We start from the raw sequence: 22,479 nt of genomic DNA on the forward strand, positions 1-22,479 counted from the left end.
AGAACCTCTGGAACTGTGCCAGTAGGACAGAGGGGAGCAGTAGAATCTCTGGAACTGTGTTAGTAGGACAGAGGAGAGCAGTAGAACCTCTGGAACTGTGCCAGTAGGACAGAGGAGAGCAGTAGAACCTCTGGAACTGTGCTAGTAGGACAGAGGAGAGCAGTAGAACCTCTGGAACTGTGCTAGTAGGACAGAGGAGAGCAGTAGAACCTTTGGAACTGTGCCAGTAGCTCCACAAAGGATTGACATTGTGAACTAGGCTGCTACTTATGAAGCAAGTCATGTTTTAAAAGCACTCTGTCTCAAAGTTTCGATTTTCTCCTCCCGATCAGTAGTGGCCACAAGTACATTTCTTCCTGACAATGGGAGATACTTACAGTATCAATAGGGATTGATCAACATCACCAGCTAACAACAGTAGCTACCAAAACAAAGTGGACAATGACAAACGTCAATGGAAAGAAAATATTATTAAAAACAGTTTATATTTCCTAATGCCAACCTTCTTCGCAGCTGCCGAGCTTGGCCACCTCGATCTTCTTCTTGAAGACGCAGGATGCCAAGCCCAGCTCACAAGTGTTGTCATAGGTCATGCCGTCGCTGCCACACACAGGCGAGAAAGCCTGGCCCTGGCACTGCGTGCACTCGCACTTGTTCTGGATGCATTGGGCCCCCCAGGCACACACAGCGCTGCCACAGGTCTCTGTAAACGCACATACAAAGGGTTATAGGTGACTATGCAGTGGAATCATGAAGAAAGAATATCCCAGCTAAAATACAACAGAGATACAGGTTTATTACTTTAATAAGACATAGACACTGCACAGAAATATAAACGCAACATGTAAAGTGTTGGACACATGTTTCATGAGCTGAAATAAAAGATCCCAGAAATGTTCCATACACAAAAAAGCTTATTTCTCTCAAATGTTTTGCACACTTTTTTTTCCATCTCTATTAGTGAGCATTTCTCCTTTGCAAAGATAATCCATCCACCTGACAGGTGTGGCATATCAACAAGCTGATTAAACAGCATGATCATTACACAGGTGCTCCTTGTGCTGGAGACAATAAAAGCCACTCTAAAATGTCACACAACACAATGCTAAAGATTTCTCAAGTTTTGAGAGAGCATGCATTTGGCATCCTGACTGCAGGTATGTCCACTAGAGCTGTTTCCAGATAATTTAATGTTCATTTGTCTACCATAAGCCGCCTCCAACGTCCAAGAGAATTTGGCAGTCCGTCCAACCGGCCGCACAACCGCGGACCACATGTATGGCGTTGTGTGGGCGAGCGGTTTGCTGATGTCAACGTTGGGAACAGTGCCCCATGCTGTCGGTGGGGTTATGATTTGGGCAGGCATAAGATACGGACAATGAACACAATTGCATTTTATCAATTTGAATGCACAGAGATACCGTGACGAAATCCTGAGGCCCATTGTCGTGCCATTCATCTGCCGCCATCATCTCATGTTTCAGCATGATAATGCACAGACCCATGACGCAAGGGTCTGTACTCAATTCCTGGAAATGTCCCAGTTCTTCTATGGCCTGCATACTCACCAGACATGTCACCCATTGAGCATGTTTGGGATGCTCTAGATCGACGTGTACGACAGCATTTTACAGTTCCTGCCACTATCCAGCAACTTCACACAGCCATTGAAGAGGAGTGGGACAACATTCCACAATCAACAGCCTGATCAACTCTATGTGAAGGAGATGTGTCGTGCTGCATGAGGCAAATGGTGGCCACACCAGATACTGACTGGTGTTCTGATCCACGACCCTACTTAAAAGATAAAGGGATCTGTTACCAACAGTATCTGTTTTTCCAATCCATAGATTAGGGCCTAATTTATTCATTTCAATTGACTGATTTCCTGATGTGAACTGTAACTCAGTAAAAACTTAGAAATTGTTGCATGTTGCATTTATATAGTATATTTGTACCACCACACTGCTGGTAGGAACACACAGGCACACAGACGCAGCACACACACACTTGGCGGTAGCATTACTCACTGCATTCTCCCTGGGCGAGCACACGCAGGTCAAGCTGCTTGGTACAGGCGCGCACGTGGAGCTCACACTCGCTGCCGTAGGTGGAGCCGTCGCTGCCGCACACCGGTTGGTGGGACTCCACACACTCCTGCGGGCACACACAGCGGCCTGACTGCCCGTCGCAGATCGCCCCGAATGAACAGTTGGCACACGCCTCGTCTGGAGGGAGACAGGTAGGAGAGAGTTAGGGTCTGAGGGAGTACATAAGACCAGTATGGGTAACATGGGGAGAGAAAGAGAATGTGTGTGTGTATGTATGTGTGTCAGGGAATTTAGTGAGTGAGTGAGTTAGTGAGTAAGAAAAAGAGAGAGGGGACAGATAGAACCACAACCGTGGTGTTACCATGATGCCATGTTTTTACCTAACCCCCCTCGAAAGGCTGGTCATGTCAAGAGGCCCCCAGATGGCCTGCAGACTTTACACATCTGCACGTTTCAGTGGATGATCTGGACTGAGAATACTGACAAGAATCCTCTCTTTCCAGATTCCATTTAGTCTGATCCTTTGCTTGTTTTCCATTCAGTTTCTTACCCTCTGCCTTGCATTGCCTACTACTGACACGTTGAGTATATCAATGATGGGAAACTCCCCCTCCCCCATGTTATTAACCTGTTAATTATACCTTATTACATATGAATTAAGTCAGGAAATCAGCCCGTGTCGCACAGGCACTCGGTTATCCCGGCCTAGAGGCCTGATTCAAATATACATGCAGGCACCCCAAAAATAAAATGTGGTTGAGGTGGCAGCCAGCGGTGATGGAGATCACTGTGACACCGGCGTGCCGGACCCAAGGGCTATAAATCACGGCGAGTGTCGTCCTTTATCAGGGCCCGTGTCCCAATAAAAGGCCTCCCTTCTTCATCTTCCTCCTCCTGGCTCTGTCTCGCTCCCTCTGTTCCAGCCAGTGCTGCCGGTCGTTGGTGTCGGCTGATCGGGACACACCCAGCTAACCGGACCCAACCGGGCTGCCTTATTGGCTGTATACATAGGGCCTTGATAGCTAGCACTAACAGCATTAACGCGGTGGGGCGACGTGTCTGACGGGGGGGAGGGGAGGTTGTAAAAAGTGGCCTTGAGGAGACAGCCATTTCGAGTGATGGATAGAGAGCGAGACGGTGGGGAAACGAAAAGCTAAAGAGCCTCTCCAGCCTCAGAACGTTACACATCCTCTCAGACGAATAATAATAGTCCAGGAGACACGAGCTACAACCAGGGATGGAGGGAGGAGTTGTTCTATAACACGAAGAGAACGAGAGACATTTGTTTAGTGAAGGGCTCTAAAATAGCCCAGCCGATAAAATAGTCCCCAGCCGATAAAATAGTCCCCTGCCGACCTCCCAGTGTCTGTTCTATTACTATTGCTCTGTCCCTCCTCTCCTCCCTTTATTTACCTCTCCTCTTTTAACTTCCTCCCCACTCCTCTCATGTCTCTCCCTCTCTGTTGCCTGCTTATATTCATATATTATACAATCTACTATTCCTATCGTTCTGTCCCTCCTCTCCTCCCTTTATTTACCTCTCCTCTTTTAACTCCCTCCCAACTCCTCTCATGTCTCTCCCTCTCTGGTGCCGCCTGCTTATATTCTCATATTATACCATCTACTATTACTATCGTTCTGTCCCTCCTCTCCTCCCTTTATGTACCTCTCCTCTTTTAACTTCCTGCCAACTAGTAAAGTATGCGTTGTTTGCATGTTTTTTTCTGTTCTAAATGACTTCTCTCATCTATATATAGAAAGTGACTGATATCCTTCTGTGGTCTTTTAGCATGCGTGTCTCTGCCTCGTCCAGCCAGCCAGATACACAAGGTCACCCGACACTCAGGAGGAGGAAATACAACAGAATAATAAAACATGTAACTCCTTACTATCAAACCGCACCGGAGCAGTAAAGATGACTATTTCCCCTAGCACAGGTTTTATATATTTTTTTCAAAAGAAAAATCTAATTATGACCATGCATATAGGCCACACTCACACTCACACACACACACACACACACACACACACACACACACACACACACACACACACACACACACACACACACACACACACACACTTCCCATCCCCTATAAAGGCTCACAACCACCCTTATCTACCCCCACCCCCCCACCCAGTATGCCAGTGACAAGAAAGGGCCGTGATAATTAAGCCAGATAATAGTGGAGACGGAGGGAGGTGATGACTCAGTGGAGTTTGAAGAGGCTTGTGTAAAGCAGTGCAAACAGCCCAGAATAAACCAGATCACCATCATCATTCCTAGAGCAGGCCTCGCCAAGCACTGCCTGCCTGCCACTTTTATTGCCCTGTTTCGCTGACTCCTGTTTCTGTGTGGACTCACTGCCATCCATAGTGCTGTGTGTGTGTGCTGTGTTACACAAACATGGCGAGGCCCGCTTCTTCCTCACCTTTTTAAATGAAGACTATTCATTACCCGCCGGCGGCGCCACGGCGAGACCTGTCTACCTAACGCTGGCATGAACACAGTTGAGTTTGCCCATCCGGCTCACACATTCCTTTTGCTGCATTTCCCATTGGAATACATCCTTATGCGCATAGATTCCAATTTGGAAGGGAGGAAATAATAGTGGAGTCACATTGGCCCCCCTGCCAGCAACACTGCAATGGATTAAACATGAAACTCGAGTTGAAACAGGGGGTAGAGCAAGCGGAGAGCTAGCGTAACTGTGCTAAGCCAAGCCAGGCAAATGTAATCTCTCTGTGTGTGCTGGTGGTGGCAGATGTAACTGCGCACGGTGGCTAACAGTGGCTAGAGTATTGGCAGTCTGTGTTAATGGCTGATAAAAGGCCTCAGGCATCTCTATTACTCTGCATTATTGGTCCCTCCAGGAAATTGCAGAGATGTTTTGTGATATTTGCTGGCAAAAACGCTTGATTTTGCTGCAGCAATTCTGACAATTTGCATGGCAACATCCAATTTGTTGCTGAAATGCGCTGACGAGTGAACAAGTTTGTTGAAGTGTGACTTGATTCAACCATATTATGAGGTAAATGTGCGTGATTGGCTGAAATTGCAAGCCCTCTTTTTGTACTATGGTGATGAGTCAGTTTTATGCGATAACATTGCGTTGATTTTACTACACTGCTCGAAAAAATAAAGGGAACACTAAAATAACACATCCTAGATCTGAATGAATGAAATATTCTTATTAAATACTTTTTTCTTTACATAGTTGAATGTGCTGACAACAAAATCACACAAGAATTATCAATGGAAATCAAATGTATCAACCCATGGAGGTCTGGATTTGTAGTCACACTCAAAATTAAAGTGGAAAACCACACTACAGGCTGATCCAACTTTGATGTAATGTCCTTAAAACAAGTCAAAATGAGGCTCAGTAGTGTGTGTGGCCTCCACGTGCCTGTATGACCTCCCTACAACACCTGGGCATGCTCCTGATGAGGTGGTGGATGGTCTCCTGAGGGATCTCCTTTCAGACCTGGACTAAAGCATCCGCCAACTCCTGGACAGTCTGTGGTGCAACGTTGGTGGATGGAGCGAGACATGATGTCCCAGATGTGCTCAATTGGATTCAGGTCTGGGGAACGGGCGGGCCAGTCCATAGCATCTATGCCTTCCTCTTGCAGGAACTGCTGACACACTCCAGCCACATGAGGTCTAGCATTGTCTTGCATTAGGAGGAACCCAGGGCCAACCACACCAGCATATGGTCTCACAAGGGGTCTGAGGATCTCATATCTGTACCTAATGGCAGTCAGGCTACCTCTGGCGAGCAAATGGAGGGCTGTGCGGCCCCCCAAAGAAATGCCACCCCACATCATGACTGACCCACTGTCAAACCGGTCATGCTGGAGGAAGTTGCAGGCAGCAGAACGTTCTCCACGGCGTCTCCAGACTCTGTCACGTCTGTCACATGTGCTCAGTGTGAACCTGCTTTCATCTGTGAAGAGCACAGGGCGCCAGTGGCGAATTTGCCAATCTTGGTGTTCTCTGGCAAATGCCAAACGTCCTGCACGGTGTTGGACTGTAAAGCATAACCCCCACCTGTGGACGTTGGGCTCTCATACCACCCTCATGGAGTCTGTTTCTGACCGTTTGAGCAGACACAGGCACATTTGTGGCCTGCTGGAGGTCATTTTGCAGGGCTCTGGCAGTGCTCCTCCTGCTCCTCCTTGCACAAAGGCAGAGGTAGCGGTCCTGCTGCTGGGTTTTTGCCCTCCTACAGCGTCCTCCACATCTCCTGATGTGCTGGCCTGTCTCCTGGTAACGCCTCCATGCTCTGGACACTACGCTGACAGACACAGCAAACCTTCTTGCCACAGCTCACATTGATGTGCCACCCTGGATGAGATGCACTACCTGAGCCACTTGTGTGGGTTGTAGATTCCGTCTCATGCTACCACTAGAGTCAAAGCACCGCCAGCATTCAAAAGTGACCCAAACATCATCCAGGAAGAATAGGAACTGAGAAGTGGTCTGTGGTCCCCATCTGCAGAACCACTTCTTTATTGGGGGTGTCTTGCTAATTGCCTATAGTTTCCACCTGTATATTCCATTTGCACAACAGCATGTGAAATTGATTGTCAATCAGTGTTGCTTCCTAAGTGGACAGTTTGATGTCACAGAAGTGTGATTGACTTGGAGTTACATTGTGTTGTTTAAGTGTTCCCTTTATTTTTTTGAGCAGTGTATTTTATTTTAGGGTTCAAGTTCCGGTGGCATGCATTGAAACATGTATCTTTTTCGTGGCTTTCTTTTGCAAAATAACTATAATTACTTTCAAATAATTGTCAACATACACAATAAGGTGTAGGGCATTCACTGTATTGCAGGGAACAATATTCTGTATATTTTTCTCCAGAGCACTAGCTCATTGTTCCCTTATTGGCACAGACGCTAGCCTAGCTTCTAACTCACATTAGCTAGCTGTCACGCTAGCCAGGTTTCCTTAGCAGCTTGTACACAGCCCGATATCCCTTGCTGATAGGACCACGGATTTCCCCGGAAGTGTGACTGTTTGAATCACTGTTGTTTGTTTCTGTTTCCATCTGCTCTGCGACCTGCCCTGTCTGGAACTGTGAGGAGTAACAGCGTAGCCTACATTACTAGCAAGACATAGACCAAAGCCGATGGAAGTACCGTTGGGGACAACGGTGTCTCTTTATCACAGGTGAAGGATATTTTAAACAAACAAAAAGAGTACTACAAACAGTTTTTACAACAACAAGAAAATAGCTTCAAGTGTTTTGTCCAAATACTGGAGTTGCCAACTAATAAAATAATGGACGACCTGACCAGAGAGGTCCAGGACCTGAAGAACAGTTTGCAGTTCTCCCAGGTTCATATCAATGAGTTCACAGTGCCTACGGCAAGTATTCAGACTAGAGGTTGACCAATTAATCGGAATGGCCAATTAATTATGAACGATTTCAGGTTTTCATAACAAAAATACAGATTTGCCGATTTTTTTTTTTACACCTTTATTTTAACTAGGCAAGTCGGTTAGGAACATATTCTTATTTTCAATGACGGCCTAGGAACGGTGGGTTAACTGCCTAGTTCAGGGGCAGAACAACATATTTTTACCTTGTCAGTTTGGGGATTCGTTTTTGCAACCTTCCGGTTACTAGTCCAACGCTCTAACCACCTGCCTTTCATTGCACTCCATGAGGAGCCTGCGTGGCAGGCTGACTACCTGTTACACGAGGGTAGCAAGAAGCCAAATTAAGTTGCTAGCTAGCATTAAACTTATCTTATAAAAACAATCAATCTTAACATAATCACTAGTTAACTACACATGGTTGATGATATTAATAGTTTATCTAGAGTGTTCTGCATTGCATATAATCGATGCGGTGCCTGTTAATTTCTCATTGAATCACAGCCTACTTTGACAAACGGGTGATGATTTAACAAGTGCATTTGCAAAAAAAGCACTGTCGTTGCACCAATGTATCTAACCATAAACATCAATGCCTTTCTTTAAAATCAACACACAAGTATATATTTTTAAACCTCCATACAGTAAGGGAAAAAAGTATTTGATCCCCTGCTGATTTTGTACGTTTGCCCACTGACAAAGAAATGATCAGTCTATAATTTTAATGGTAGGTTTATTTGAACAGCTAGAGACAGAATAACAACAAAAAATCCTGAAAAACGCATGTCAAAAATGTTATAAATTGATTTGCATTTTAATGAGGGAAATAAGTATAAGAATGATTTCTGGCTCCCAGGTGTCTTTTATACAGGTAACGAGCTGAGATTAGGAAAATGGGTCGTGGATGGGTATTCCAGAATGACAATGACCCAAAACACACGGCCAAGGCAACAAAGGAGTGGCTCAAGAAGAAGCACATTAAGGTACTGGAGTGGCCTAGCCAGTCTCCAGACCTTAATCCCATAGAAAATCTGTGGCAGGAGCTGAAGGTTCGAGTTGCCAAACGTCAGCCTCGAAACCTTAATGACTTGGAGAAGATCTGCAAAAAGGAGTGGGACAAAATCCCTCCTGAGATGTGTGCAAACCTGGTGGCCAACTACAAGAAACGTCTGACCTCTGTGATTGCCAACAAGGGTTTTGCCACCAAGTACTAAGTCATGTTTTTCAGAGGGGTCAAATACTTATTTCCCTCATTACAATGCAAATCAATTTATAACATTTTTGACATGCGTTTTTCAGGATTTTTTGTTGTTATTCTGCCTCTCACTGTTCAAATAAGCCTACCATTAAAATTATAGACGGATCATTTCTTTGTCGGTGGGCAAACGTACAAAATCAGCAGGGGAACAAATACTTTTTTCCCTCACTGTATTTAGTTAATATTGCCTGCTAACATGAATTTCTTATAGCTAGGGAAATTGTCACTTCTCTTGCAAGCAGTCAGGGTATATGCAACAGTTTGGGCCACCTGGCACATTGCGAACTGTGTGAAGTCCATTTAATCCTAACAAAGGCCGTAATTAATTTGACAGAATTGTACATAATTATGACATAACATAATTGAAGGTTGTACAATGTAAAAGCAATATTTATACTTCGGGATGCCATCCGTTAGATAAAATACGGAACGCTTCCGTATTTCACTGAAAGAATAAACGTTTTATTTTCGAAATGATAGTTTCCAGATTTGACCAAATTAATGACCTAAGGCTCGTATTTCTGTTTGTTATTATGTTATAATTAAGTCAATGATTTGATATTTGATAGTCTGACTGAGCTGCAGCAGGCTCGTAAGCATTCATTCAAACAGCACTTTCGTGTGTTTGCCAGCAGCTCTTCACTGTTTATGACTTCAAGCCTATCAACTCCAGAGATTAGGCTTGTGTAACCGATGTGAAATGGCTAGCTAGTTAGCGGGGTGCGCGCTAATAGCATTTAAAACGTCACTCGCTCTGAGACTTGGAGTAGTTGTTCCCCTTGCTCTGCAAGGGCCGCGGCTTTTGTGGAGCGATGGGTAACGATGCTTCGAGGGTGGCTGTTGTCGATGTGTTCCTGGTTCGAGCCCAGGTAGGGGCGAGGAGGAGCTATACTGTTACACTGGCAATACTAAAGTACCTATAAGAACATCCAATAGTCAAAGGTATATGAAATAGAAATGGTATAGAGAGAAATAGTCCTATAATTCCTATAATAACCTCAACCTAAAATTTCTTATCTGGGAATATTGAAGACTCATGGAACCACCAGCTTTCATATGTTCTCATGTTCTGAGCAAATTATTTGAGGCTAAATGGATTTTATTGATGTATTATATTAAGTTAAAGTAAGTGTTCATTCAGTATTGTTGTAATGGTTATTATTACAAGTAAATAAATACATTCAAATATATATATATATATATATATATATTTTAAATCGGCCGATTAATCGGAACTCCTGCAAGAGTTCCCACAAAGCATTCCAGGTAAAACTGGCTGAGATAATGCCAAGAGTGTTCAAAGCTGTCATCAAGGCAAAGGGAGGCTATTTGAAAAATCTCAAATAGAAAATATATTTGGATATGTTTAACACTTTTTTTGTCTCTACATGATTCCATATGTGTTATTTCATAGTTTTGATGTCTTCACCATTATTCTACAATGTAGAAAATAGTAAAAATAAAGAAAAACCCTTGAATGAGTAGGTGTGTCCAAACTATTGACTGGTACTGGATGTGTAACTGATAGATACACAAACACACACTACATGTTAATGTTTTTAAATGTATGTCAAATGTAAAGTCTTTTGTCTGTAATGTATTTTCCGTTATGTGTCGGACCCCAGTAAGACTAGCTGTCGCCATTGGCATCGGCTAATGGAGATCCTAATCCAATCAAATCAAAAACTATTACCCGTTTAGGACCAAATGGCTACATCCAGGCAACATGCATGAACTTTACTAAGTAGCCTATAAAAGAAGAGAGAAGTGAAGAGATGTAAATATTTATCTGAATTTGTTCACGTCTGGGCTTAGTTAGTCTACACATGACATGTCAGCCTACTGTACATGTTCCTTACTGTGCAGATATATGCCTCTGCTGTAGACCACATCTACAGTAAAATAGAATTGTATTCAAACTAAAGCTGCAGAGAGTGAACTCTGGCTGATGACTAAGAGGAAAGGACATGGAATGGAAGAAACGGGCGCAAACAGTTTGTTCATAAAAGGAAAATGTTAATCATTGCCATCATCAATGACCCTTTATGGGAAAATGAGCACTAGAGATGCCATTAACAAGTCTAGCTAAAATGGCTTCGTCAAGTGGACTAACCAAACTTTAGGGAAGAAAAAGAAAACAGGCAATGAAATGAGTGCAGGCGGAAGCCAGGATATTTTTAGCCCGGTGCTCGAGAGCAGACAAAGACTCATGACTCAGTCACCATTTAAACAGTAGGAGCATGGCTGTTCCCCCTCTCATTGGAAGTAGATTGCATCTTCAACCAGAAAGGTCAATAATAGGGAAATTGCAGGCTTTAGCCTTAGACTTCCAGTCATAACACTAAAGCTACTTAGCAACTTCCTTCCAACAGAGACAACAAATGGAATCCACAAGTTCATCTGACTCTGGGGAAGTAGACAAAGGGCCTCATTACCACAATCCAGAAGTATCCCTTTAAATATCTGCTCTGAATTAAGATCTAAAGATGCCTGCAGAAAGAATGGGGCAATTGGCTCGAGAGACTACCTCTAACCTCCTTCATACTGGACACAGAGACATATAAATGGAATCCACCAGTTCATCTGACTCTGGGGAAGTAGATAAAGGGCCTCATTACCAAAATCCAGAAGTACCCTTTGAAGACCAGGAGTTTTTCTCTGACCACATCACATGATCTTATACCCTAGGGCCCAGAGTTATTCCTGTTTCCTGGTCAGGTTACATGGTCAGGCATGTACAGTATACAGACATAGTGTACTACTGTATAGTCTGGTACTCACCGCAAGGTCCTCGGTGCTGGATGTGGATCTCCCTCTGCAGGGCGCAGCCCGTGGCCCTCATCTCACAATGGCTGCCGTAGCTGTGGCCGTCACTGCCGCACACTGGGTCGGGTGTCTGGAGGCAGGCTTCGGGGCACTCACATACGGGCTTGTCATTCTTCACCACACACACAGCGCCAAACTCACAGGCCTTTGCCAGGCACGGGCTGGGCGCGTGGAGATCTGAGATGGGAGACAATTGGGGTTAGCATTGATGGGGGTGAGGGAGCAGTGAGAGAGGTTGAAGGAGAAGGATGGGAATTGAGGGGTTAGGGGTTGAAAGAGGGGGGCGGGGGCTAAAGACAGGAAGAGTGGGGTACTCAGCATAGGTTAAAAATAGAGTAGAGGTTGATGGAGGATGAAAAGGTTTGAAAGAAGGGGGTTGGCGGGTCAGTTTGATTTTTTTATACCTTTACTTAACCAGGCAAGTCAGTTAATTAGAACAAATTCTTATTTTCAATGATGGCCTAGGAACAGTGTTAACTGCCTGTTCAGGGGCAGAACGACAGATTTGTACCTTGTCAGCTAGGGGGTTTGAACTTGCAACCATTCTGGTTACTAGTCCAATGCTCTAACCACTAGGCTAACCTGCCACCCCAGTGTGAAGGTACTGCTAACCCCCCCCCCCCCCCCCCCCCCCCCCCTTTTTTGTACCTGCACAAACCTATGGTCAAGTCTGAACATGTACCAGACTCTCATCCATAGTACTTGATTGATACTACCTGTATCAATCAACTCCCTCCAGGTAATCTCATTGGCCCTGTCCCCTCTGTATGAGCCAATCACAGGTGGCAGACACCTCTGTATGAACCAATCAGAGGTGTCTGAGCACATTGTAAAAGCCAATTACAGGTGACTGACCACTCTATATGAGAAACCCACACCCTAAAGTACATGGGTAAAAACCATAGACTTGTGGCACGGATAGAAAATTGGTGAGAAACGGTAGAAAATAACTGTCCTTTTCTATTTATGGGGAAGTAAACGGGCGCTGATTAATTGTTTCCAAGTATGCCGTTCTTCAAATGAGGCCATTTGCATCTGACTGAGAGAGAGAGAGAGAGAGAGAGAGCGAGAGAGAGAGAGAGAGAGAGAGAGAGAGAGAGAGAGAACGAGAGAACGAGAGAGAGAGAGAGAGAGAGAGAACGAGAGAGAGAGAGAGAGAACGAGAGAGAACGAGAGAGAGAGAGAGAGAGAGAGAGAGAGAGAGAGCTATCCCTACGTGGATAGAAACGAGAGGGAGGGAATTAAAGCAACAGAGGAGAAGAAGAAAAAAGAGAGCTCTCTGATGAATAATTCACAAAGCCCAGCTCCTGGGCAGAGATAGATATGAAGAAGTGGGAGAACATCAGAGAGAACATCAGAGAGAAGGTGTATGCATGCCATTCTCTTCTCCGGCCGCTCCACTACCATTTATTTATTTTTACCTTTATTTAACTAGGTAAGTCAGTTAAGAACACATTCTTTTTTACCCCGGCCAAACTCGGACGACACTGGGCCTATTGTGTGCCGCCCTATGGGACTCCCAATCACGGCCGGATGTGATACAACCTATAACTTCATTAAATTGGGGGTTAGCAAAGAGACTGCCTGGGCTTCTGAGGGGAGGAGTGGGATGGCGTTCCGTGTGGTGCCGGTTCTGCCATTGCCAGGCGAGTTGGGAAGTGGGTCAGGATCGGGATGAACGAGGAAGAAACATGCAGACGACAATGTGATCTGAAGTGATCCAGCTAATGTTGTTTCATCATCATTGCCTCCTTATCCTTCTTCAACCCCCCAATCAATTCTTCATCAAAATTGGTGTCGAGGTTAGATGTTCAGGTCACTGCCAAAATAATGGAAAAACTTTACAAAATGAGGGATGCCTCCACACAGGTGTGGTTCCTAACTAAATTAAGTAATAAGCATCCGATCATGCTAAGGGTCATGTATAAATAATTTCAGGCCATTACTTTGGCTACCAGGGCTACGCCCCCATAGGATGACAATGCCGCAGCCACAAAGCATGAGTGGTCATTTAATGGTTTGATGAGAATGACAACGATGCAAACCATATGCAATGGCCGTCTCAGTCACCAGATCTCAACCCAATTGAACACTTATGGGAGATTCTGGAGCAGTGCCCGGAGAGAGTTTTCCATCAACAAAACACCAAATGATTGAATGTCTCGTGGAAGAATGGTGCTGCATCGCTCCAATATAGTTCCAGACACCAGTACAGTTGTGGCCAAAAGTTTTGAGAATGACACAAATATGAATTTTCACAAAGTCTGCTGCCTCATTTTGTATGATGGCAATTTGCATATACTCCAGAATGTTATGAAGAGTGATCAGATGAATTGCAACCATGACGGACACTCCACCTCTAAATCGATCCCGCTCCAGATTACAGGTCTTGGTGTAACCCTCATTCCTTCGATGATAAACACAAATCCGACCATCAACCCTGGTGAGACAAAACTGTGACTCGTCAATGAAGAGCACTTTTTTGCATGTCCTGTCTGGTCCAGCGGTGGTGGGTTTGTGCCCATAGGCGACGTTGTTGCCGGTGATGTCTGGTGAGGAGCTGCTTTACAACAGGCCTACAAGCCCTCAGTCCAGCCTCTCTCAGCCTATTGCGGACAGTCTGAGCACTGATGGAGGTGTTGTGCGTTCATGGTGTAACTCGGGCAGTTGTTGTTGTAATCCTGTAACTGTCCCGCAGGAGTGATTTTCGGATGTACCGATCCTGTGCAGGTGTTGTTACACGTGGTCTGCCACTGCAAGGACGATCAGCTGTCCATCCTGTCTCCTTGTAGCACTGTCTTAGGCGTCTCACAGTACGGACATTGCAATTTATTGCCCTGGCCATATCTGCAGTCCTCATGCCCCCTTGCAGCATGCCTAAGGCACATTCACGCAGATGAGCAGGGACACAGGGCAACTTTCTTTTGGTGTTTTTCAGAGTCAGTTGAAAGGCCTCTTTAGTGTCCGAAGTTTTCATAACTGTGACCTTAATTGCCTACCGTCTGTAAGCTGTTAGTGTCTTAACAACCTTTCCACAGGTGCCAGTTCATTAGTTGTTTATGGTTCATTGAACAAGCATGGGAAACAGTGTTTAACCCCTATATAATGAATATCTGTGAAGTAAATTTTAATTTTTACAAATTATCTTTGAAAGACAGGGTTCTGAAAAAGGGACGTTTCTTTTTTGCTGAGTTTACAGCTGAGTTTAAGCCGTATGCTGAGTTTACATACTGCTTAAAGCTATACAGACTAAATCAATTATGTTTGAAAATGATATGACAAGGGTGGTAAGTTGGTGGTAAGTTGTTTATTTGTTGAGTGATTCAATTGGTTTCAGAATAGTAGCTCCTGCTTGTGGCCAGCATGTGAGGCAATATCTCAGATGTGAGACGTGCATTTATAATTTGGCGGCCTCCAAAGGTAGGAAATGTTGTATACAGTTGAAAGTTTACATACACATAGCCAAAAACATTCAATTCCTGACATTTAATCCTAGTAAACATTCCCTGTCTTAGGTCAGTTAGGATAACCAGTTTATTTTAAGAAGGTGAAATGTCAGAATAATAGGAGAGAATGATTTATTTAATATTTTATTTTTTTCATCACATTCCCAGTGGGTCAGAAGTTTATATACACTCAGTTAGTATTTGGTAGCATTGCCTTTAAATTGTTTAACTTGGGTCAAACATTTCGGGTAGCCTTCCAGAAGCGTTCCACAATAAGGTATTAATTTTTATTTATTTTTTATTTCACCTTTAAACAGGTAGGCAATTTGAGAACAAGTTCTCATTTACAATTGCGACCTGGCCAAGATAAAGAAAAGCAGTTCGACACATACAACAACACAGAGTTACACATGTAGTAAAACAAACATACAGTCAATAATACATAATAATACATATTAATGACTCCAACCTACGTGTTTGTAAACTTCTGACTTCAACTGTACATCTGTCATCATTCTTACCAGACTTCAGTCCTTTTTTCCTAGAAAAATCCCGTTCTATCATCTGCCTAAAGAGGCCATTTCCGTCTTGGCTTACGTTGACATTTCCTAGTAGAAGAGGTATCCACTTTGTCAATAGCTGACAGAAATGTTCTGTATCCAGACTCTGAGTCTTCATTGCTTTACAGACCAGACCAGTCAATTTGATTTACAGCTGCGTCATAGTGACTCTGCTCACTTTTCAGGATTTTTGTGTATTGTTGCACATTAATATGGTTCTTAAATGTATTTTTAGTGAGCTTTCTAACCACCAATGTAACATTGTGGTCAGATATGCCAGTTAGTAAGTTACTAGACTTAGTTATTCAATCAGGTCTGTTAGTAAACACCAGATCAATTTGAGTATGGGATGACTGTGTTACTCTGGTTGGACCTTGTATTTTTTGAGTCAGGTTGAAATCATCTGTGATTTCTTTGAGTTTTTTCCTGCAAGTTTTATTTTCCCAGTTTATATTGAAATCGCCCATGAAGATGATCTCCTTCTTCTGATCACATTCTTTCAAGCATGACATTTAGATGGTCAGCAGATTGCTCTCATTCTCTTGAATGGGTGGTTGGAACGGATTGACAGTTGAAACCCCAAAGCCCCGGGAGACTGTGACGTATGTCCTCATCTAGCCAAGCGGACAGGAGAATTATGCAAGGTGTCGAAGCCATGCGAGGGAGGCTCATTGACATGTCTTGCGGGTGGGGGCATAACGCAGCATGTTGGCCGTTAGGGAGAAAGATTATAAGCCAGGGGAAGAGGATGTGAGGATGCATTTGATCCGCGGCTTCCCAGCGAGCGCAAGGGAGTGCTTTCATTACCCTGATTATTATGGGATTAGACTAGCATCTCAACAGGCGCTCCGTTTAAGAAATCACTGCCGTTTCATTTTGAAAGCACAGGTGCATTTAATACTCTTAATATTCCCCTCCCCTGGGCCTCAGCCTTGCGCTCTTGGTTCAATCATCAACAGATAGCAGAAGGCAATTTACCTATGTGGCGCTATCTTGCCCATGGAATACCAGTGACGTCATCTCCAGGTGTTAGGGAGAGAGGTAATATGTAGCAGTTTGATAGATAGCATCATGTCTAAAATCTCAGGATTGTGGTGGCTTCCCAGCTCACCATTGTGTTGGGGTGTAGTTTGACTGCAATGTAGAGGGTCCGCACACAACAAAGAACGTTTCTAAGTTATTCTATGCTTATTTCTTTATTTCAACAAGTGCAGAACAAACGTTCAGGCTGTTAGGCTGTTGTCAGTGTCATAGTGTCTCTTCACAGGACAAGAAAGGCAACCTTGATTCGGCACTTAAAGAAAAAGGGAACAGCAAAACAACAAGATAAGGGCCTGGCTGATACTGGGGTGAGGAGGAGCATTGCCCACTGGCAACCATAATTTAACACATCTAAACTGATCATGTGCAAGGATGAGCGAGGAGACAAGGCTCTCAGTTTTTGTAATTGGAATGTTGCGGCTTAAGCAGTGGAACACTGCTATTGATTTCTGTGTTGCGGGAACGCCGGTGGTTCGAAAGAGCTGCGAAATTGGCATGTAAATATGTAAGTAGTGGAACTGTGCCTAATTTTGCCAGGCTTCAGAAAAAGCTATTCTGCCTGATATTTATTTTCTCACTGTGTGTATGTAGCGCTGGAAACAGAGGGCAATCGACACACACACTCATGGCCTTCAAATGGATTCACCGACCCATTTCCCAAGGCCCGGCTCCCTAACATGCAACTGCAGTCTCAGATAACGCTTTTGTCCCTGGTTCTCTTTGTTTCTACACCAAAAAATAAGATGAAAAGAATCCAAAAAGCTCTTTATTCTTTAATGCGCAATCCTTCTGGAGGCACATTTTTTTTATTCCAGATTTATTAAATAGAAGAAGCAAAACTCCCACAGTTCTCTGTGAAATAATCTTAGTGAGGAGAGAGAGTGTAAGATTAGAGACTTTGAGAAATGTCCAGCAGCCCTTATACCCGGCTTTGGTAATTGAGATGGCTTACATATTCTCAGTCTGGGAAAAAAATCTTAAGGAACTGAAAGCGTCTTTTCTCCTTCAGAAACAGTGAGGGAGACTTGGAAACGGCAGCCTGCCATCACGGAGGCCTGAGTAGTGATGGTCGTGGTGGCTGTGCTGTTCAAGGACTGGAGCTTTCGCAGTCATATGCCTCAGGAGAGCAGGACATATACTGGGAGGCTGCAGTAGTCAGTCACATACAAGCATCAAATGCACACATACTATATAATGTCCCCTCTGTGTTTATCAGATGAAAGAGACAAGACAATGGTGTGTGTGTAAGATCCAGAGTGCCACAAATCTAATCAAAGAAGTGAGAGAAAAAGGTGTGCTGTGGAGAGATGGCTGTAAGTGAGTGCATTGCCGCAGGAGTGGTTTTGGAGATGAGTAACTCTCCTCTGATCAATAATTCTGCTCCTAGCTGATGTAAAGAAACCCCAGTGGATTCTCTACGGAAGGACAATGTGTCTGTCTCAGAAGTGGCGACTTGGGAGTCTGAATTCTGCCTCCGCTTTGTGCCCTTCTCCCACCAGTCTAGGCCATGCTCCCTCCCTTCGCTCCCCTGCTTTCCCTTTTCCTTTTAATTAGTCTGATATTTTATAGTTGCCATCCCCGAGATTAAAACCAGGGGGATTAAAACTCTTGTCAGAAGAAATGGGCTTCTGGGGTGCTGCTGGTATGCAGCACTATGGATTGCTTTAGAGAACCATTACTGCCGCTGGCCTACCCACTGACAGACGTTCTGCTACATGTATACCCCCCCACAACCACAAATGTTCCGCTGCCCGTCTTTCCCCAAGAGAGGCGTTGCCTCTTCCCTTCTCTCACTAAACTGTCACATTAGTCAAGATTTAGAGGCGAGCTGAATGCACTCGGCGGGCGTTCTGTATATAAGCCAGGAGAGATGGAGTGTCATGTTCTTAACCGTGTTTGCGTGGGTAATGTATGCGGTTCAACGCTGTACATATGGATGTAAAAGCAGGGAGATTATATTTTTGTGGTCGAGCATCTCCTTACTCATGCATATGTAGATTGGAATCTTCCTTGCTCCCTGGTCCATTTCAGGATTACTCTCAATGTCACGATAAGAATCAGAGAAAACCCCTCCCCATGCTGTCAGTAGCCAATCGGGTGAGGGAGAGGCGGGTGTCAGTGCCACCATTGTAGAGAATCAGCCAAATGGGAAACGCCCTTACTCAGTTTTGTCGGTGCTGCAAGTGGTAGGGGGGGAGTGGGGGGGGGGTGCCACCCGTGTCTCACTAGCAGTGAAAACATTTATGGAACATATTAAAATAGGTGCCAGAACGGGAGAGAAAAGGCTAAATATTAGCATATAGTGAAAGGAAGGCCCGCGGGCCCTGTTTCCCTGCTACGGAGCACTTATCACAGAGTAATGGCAGCAAGGGGACAAAAACAAACACCTTAGTCCTCCACTTGCTTTTTAAAACCCCAAACACGCTTTATCTACCAGACGACACAGATGAAGTGAAATACAGCGAAACAGAGGGTGAGAGAGAGGGGGTGGGAGAAGAGGGGGAAATAAAAAGAGGGAAATATAGAAAAAGCGAAAGTAAATGAGGACAGAGAAAGACATCAATGAGGGAACACATACAATGGTTCTTCCTTTAAAAGTTGAGTCGTACTGCAGCACAGCTTGCGGGTTGCCGCAGAATTCTATTTCATGTTATTGAAGTGTCAGCCATTGTTGCCATTCTATTCTAAGAAAAACGAAAAAACGAAACCCTCAGGATTTCCGTAAGGAAAATATGGCGCTGTACAATGGAACCGGTTGGGAGTAGGCTACTAAGTGACAGCGAGTGAAAAGCAAAATAATCCTAACATTTCCACACCCTAATTGTAGTCTAACCAATACCCAAACGGAGATTCAGTGAAAATAAATATCTCATTGATTTATCAAGACCAGGCCCCATGCTTGTCTCAGGGCAGCGTGAAACGGTGCTGAAATAGTTGACCACACGCAGGTTGGCTATTGCTCCAAATCCTATCATAACAATTGAATGACTTTGCGTGTTCCAGTAAAGAACCACGTGTTGCCTTCATTAGCCTACTTTATTCCACTATTTCTGTCATTCAGTGATATTTATTCCCATAGTAATTCGTTTTGGATCCATCCAGATATGGTTAGAAAACAATGCATTGTCCTGCTGATAGCCCATCAAGGGTGGGCTATCACAGTGCTATTCGCCTGTGTTACGCTGAACGCGAAAGCCCAGGAAAATAAACAGGTACCAGGGCCGGCCCTCCCATTAGACAAGATTAGACGGCCACCTGTACAACATTCTTTAGCACCATGACCAGGATCTCTATCCATTTAAGTGAGCAGATTAGGGCTTTCAGGTGGAATGGAAAATTGCGTGTGAATTCATAAACCATGTGCCATGGAATCGTTACATCGAAAATCTCTTCCTAACTATTTTGCGATCTAAATGGCACAGGTGTCAATTTTCTGGTCTTTAAATGAAACTGGTATATATTTTTATTTATCACAATTTTCCCGACAGACAAGTTTCTTACTTTTCCCCCCTTCCACTTGATAAAGGTTCCAATTGATACATTTTTATCAATTAGTACATTTGAGTTTAACCACAATATTTGTTGTATTATTTGTTCTGTATTTTCTGGTGGTTTAAACTGAAACTTTCTATGGCTTGTTTAAAAAATAAAAATATTTTGGAGATGATTTTGTTTTTCAAATAACCTAAAGTCAGCGGTTATAATCTGAATAAAGGGAAAAAGGCCATTCTTGAACATGGGGTGAGACATTCTTACTAATTTGTAAATAAAGGCAGTTTGTTATTTGGAATTATTTATTTCTGTTTTTAGAGGGAGAGAAACCAAAAGCCCATCGTGCCTATTTTTTGAAAATCGTCAGTCCACATGTCAAGTGAAATTCCCACATTGAATTTATCCAAGTTCTCTCTTAACTCCAGGACCACCAACAGTTGTTTGTTGTTGTTGCCTGATGCAGGACTCTAGTGCCAGAGAAGAAGCTGAAAACACCTCCATTAATTTACGAAAAGTCAATTTGTGCCACAGATTAGACTACCAAAAGGTCAGCGTTCTAAGTCCCACTTGTGAAGGTGTGATGCAATGACAGAATGACACCATCTACCACTAACTGTTGCAGCATAAGCTCGTAACTCTTAAAGGAAGAACCACTGTAGAAAGATGTCATCTCATGACGTGTATATGTACAGAGGAGAGAGGAGAGGGGGAGGAGAGGAAGGAAGGTAAAGCAGGCCACCAAACAGCAGATGGGCATCATTGGCATGGTGGTCCACACAGAGGGCACACAACACATACATTGTGAGAGAGGAAGAGGAGGTAGGGAAGGAAGGAAGGAAGGAAGGAAGGAAGGAAGGAAGGAAGGAAGGAAGGTAGGAAGGAAGGAAGGAAGGAAGGAAGGAAGGAAGGAAGGAAGGAAGGAAGGAAGGAAGGAAGGAAGGAAGGAAGGGTGCAACAGACAGGGTAAGGGGAGGGTTGGCTCACCAAAGCAGAACCCTGCTATACCCATAAGGCCTGGTGACTGCTGCAACTATGCCACTACTGAAACACACACACACACACCCTCATCACTACACACACACACTTCAGTCCGCTATGGGCCACGTTAAATATAGTCCCTAGTACCCCTGCCATACCGTCAATCTGACTCCCAGAGCAACTACACTAATTAGATTCATTACCAAACATCACTGGAGGTCCTCGCTGGGTTTAATAGCTACTCAGTCTATTATTGTTGACTAGTGTCGTCGCGTGGCGGAGATGCTAATCAAATCAACATGCAAATTGTAAATATTCACCGGAGAGGCTTGTGTATATGCCATTTAGCAGACACTTTTTATCCAAAGCGAATTACAGTCATGTGTGCATACAGGGTGTCACCGTAGGCGCACTTTTCTCCCCAGTTCTCCTCCTTCCCCGAAGCTCTTTGTCAATGACAATGTCTCTCTGGCTGAGTGATTCTCTGTTAACCTCTGGGAGGAGAGTGCGTGTGTGAATGTGCACACACACACACACACACACACACACACACACACACACATATGCATGTACACGTACACACACACAAACAATGAGCCAATATTGCACCGCTCTCAAACAGTATTCAAACCAATTATCTAACCATCTAACTAAGTACTTCACTGTCTTTCTGTGTGTGTCTGTCTGTGATCCGCTGTACCATCTAATGTGTCCCTGTCTCGCAGCAGTAAAAGCTTTATTTGAGCGCTCTGGGTTAAGGCAGACAGATCTTAAGCCCCTTGGACTTTTTTCATCTGAGCATCTGGGGAATGCTATGAACTGGCCACTCACAATCCACCGCCATTCATCTTTAAAGTGGCTATCTCATGAGAGACTGACCTCGGACACATTCCCGTGGAAGACCATATATCAAACAGGGCAGCATTGTCTTTTTCAGCTTATAAGATGGTTGTGTCCAGTGTTTCTCAACTTGTTTACGGCACTGACCAAATTTCAGGTCTTGAACGTTGTGAAAATGTTGTGCAACTCCCAGCGCACGTTTACTGTGAACACTGAGGCTGTACCTGCTTTAAGTTACAGTTTTACTGTGAACACTGAGGCTGTACCCGCTTTAAGTTACAGTTTTACTGTGAACACTGAGGCTGTAACTGCTTTAAGTTACAGTTATACTGTGAACACTGACGCTGTACCCGCTTTAAGTTACAGTTTTACTGTGAACACTGAGGCTGTACCCGCTTTAAGTTACAGTTTTACTGTGAACACTGAGGCTGTACCTGCTTTAAGTTACAGTTATACTGTGAACACTGACGCTGTACCCGCTTTAAGTTACAGTTTTACTGTGAACACTGAGGCTGTACCCGCTTTAAGTTACAGTTTTACTGTGAACACTGAGGCTGTACCTGCATTAAGTTACAGTTTTACTGTGAACACTGAGGC

At 44.1% G+C, this 22,479-nt stretch overlaps 1 protein-coding gene across 10 annotated transcripts in view; it reads right to left on the minus strand.

Annotated features, from left to right (window-relative positions):
• Positions 1–22,479, minus strand: part of LOC110491868 (agrin) — a 519,837-nt gene that overhangs the window by 121,229 nt on the left and 376,129 nt on the right. For all 10 annotated transcript variants that reach the window (XM_036946758.1, XM_036946756.1, XM_036946757.1 and 7 more), the window contains 3 exons: positions 11,481–11,702; positions 2,031–2,228; positions 503–703 (listed from right to left, as the gene is read on the minus strand). In XM_036946758.1, coding sequence (XP_036802653.1) covers positions 503–703; positions 2,031–2,228; positions 11,481–11,702 — 621 coding nt within the window. The remainder of the gene's footprint in view (positions 1–502; positions 704–2,030; positions 2,229–11,480; positions 11,703–22,479) is intronic.

This window comes from Oncorhynchus mykiss, chromosome 16, assembly GCF_013265735.2.
Source record: "Oncorhynchus mykiss isolate Arlee chromosome 16, USDA_OmykA_1.1, whole genome shotgun sequence".
Lineage (NCBI taxonomy): Eukaryota > Metazoa > Chordata > Actinopteri > Salmoniformes > Salmonidae > Oncorhynchus > Oncorhynchus mykiss.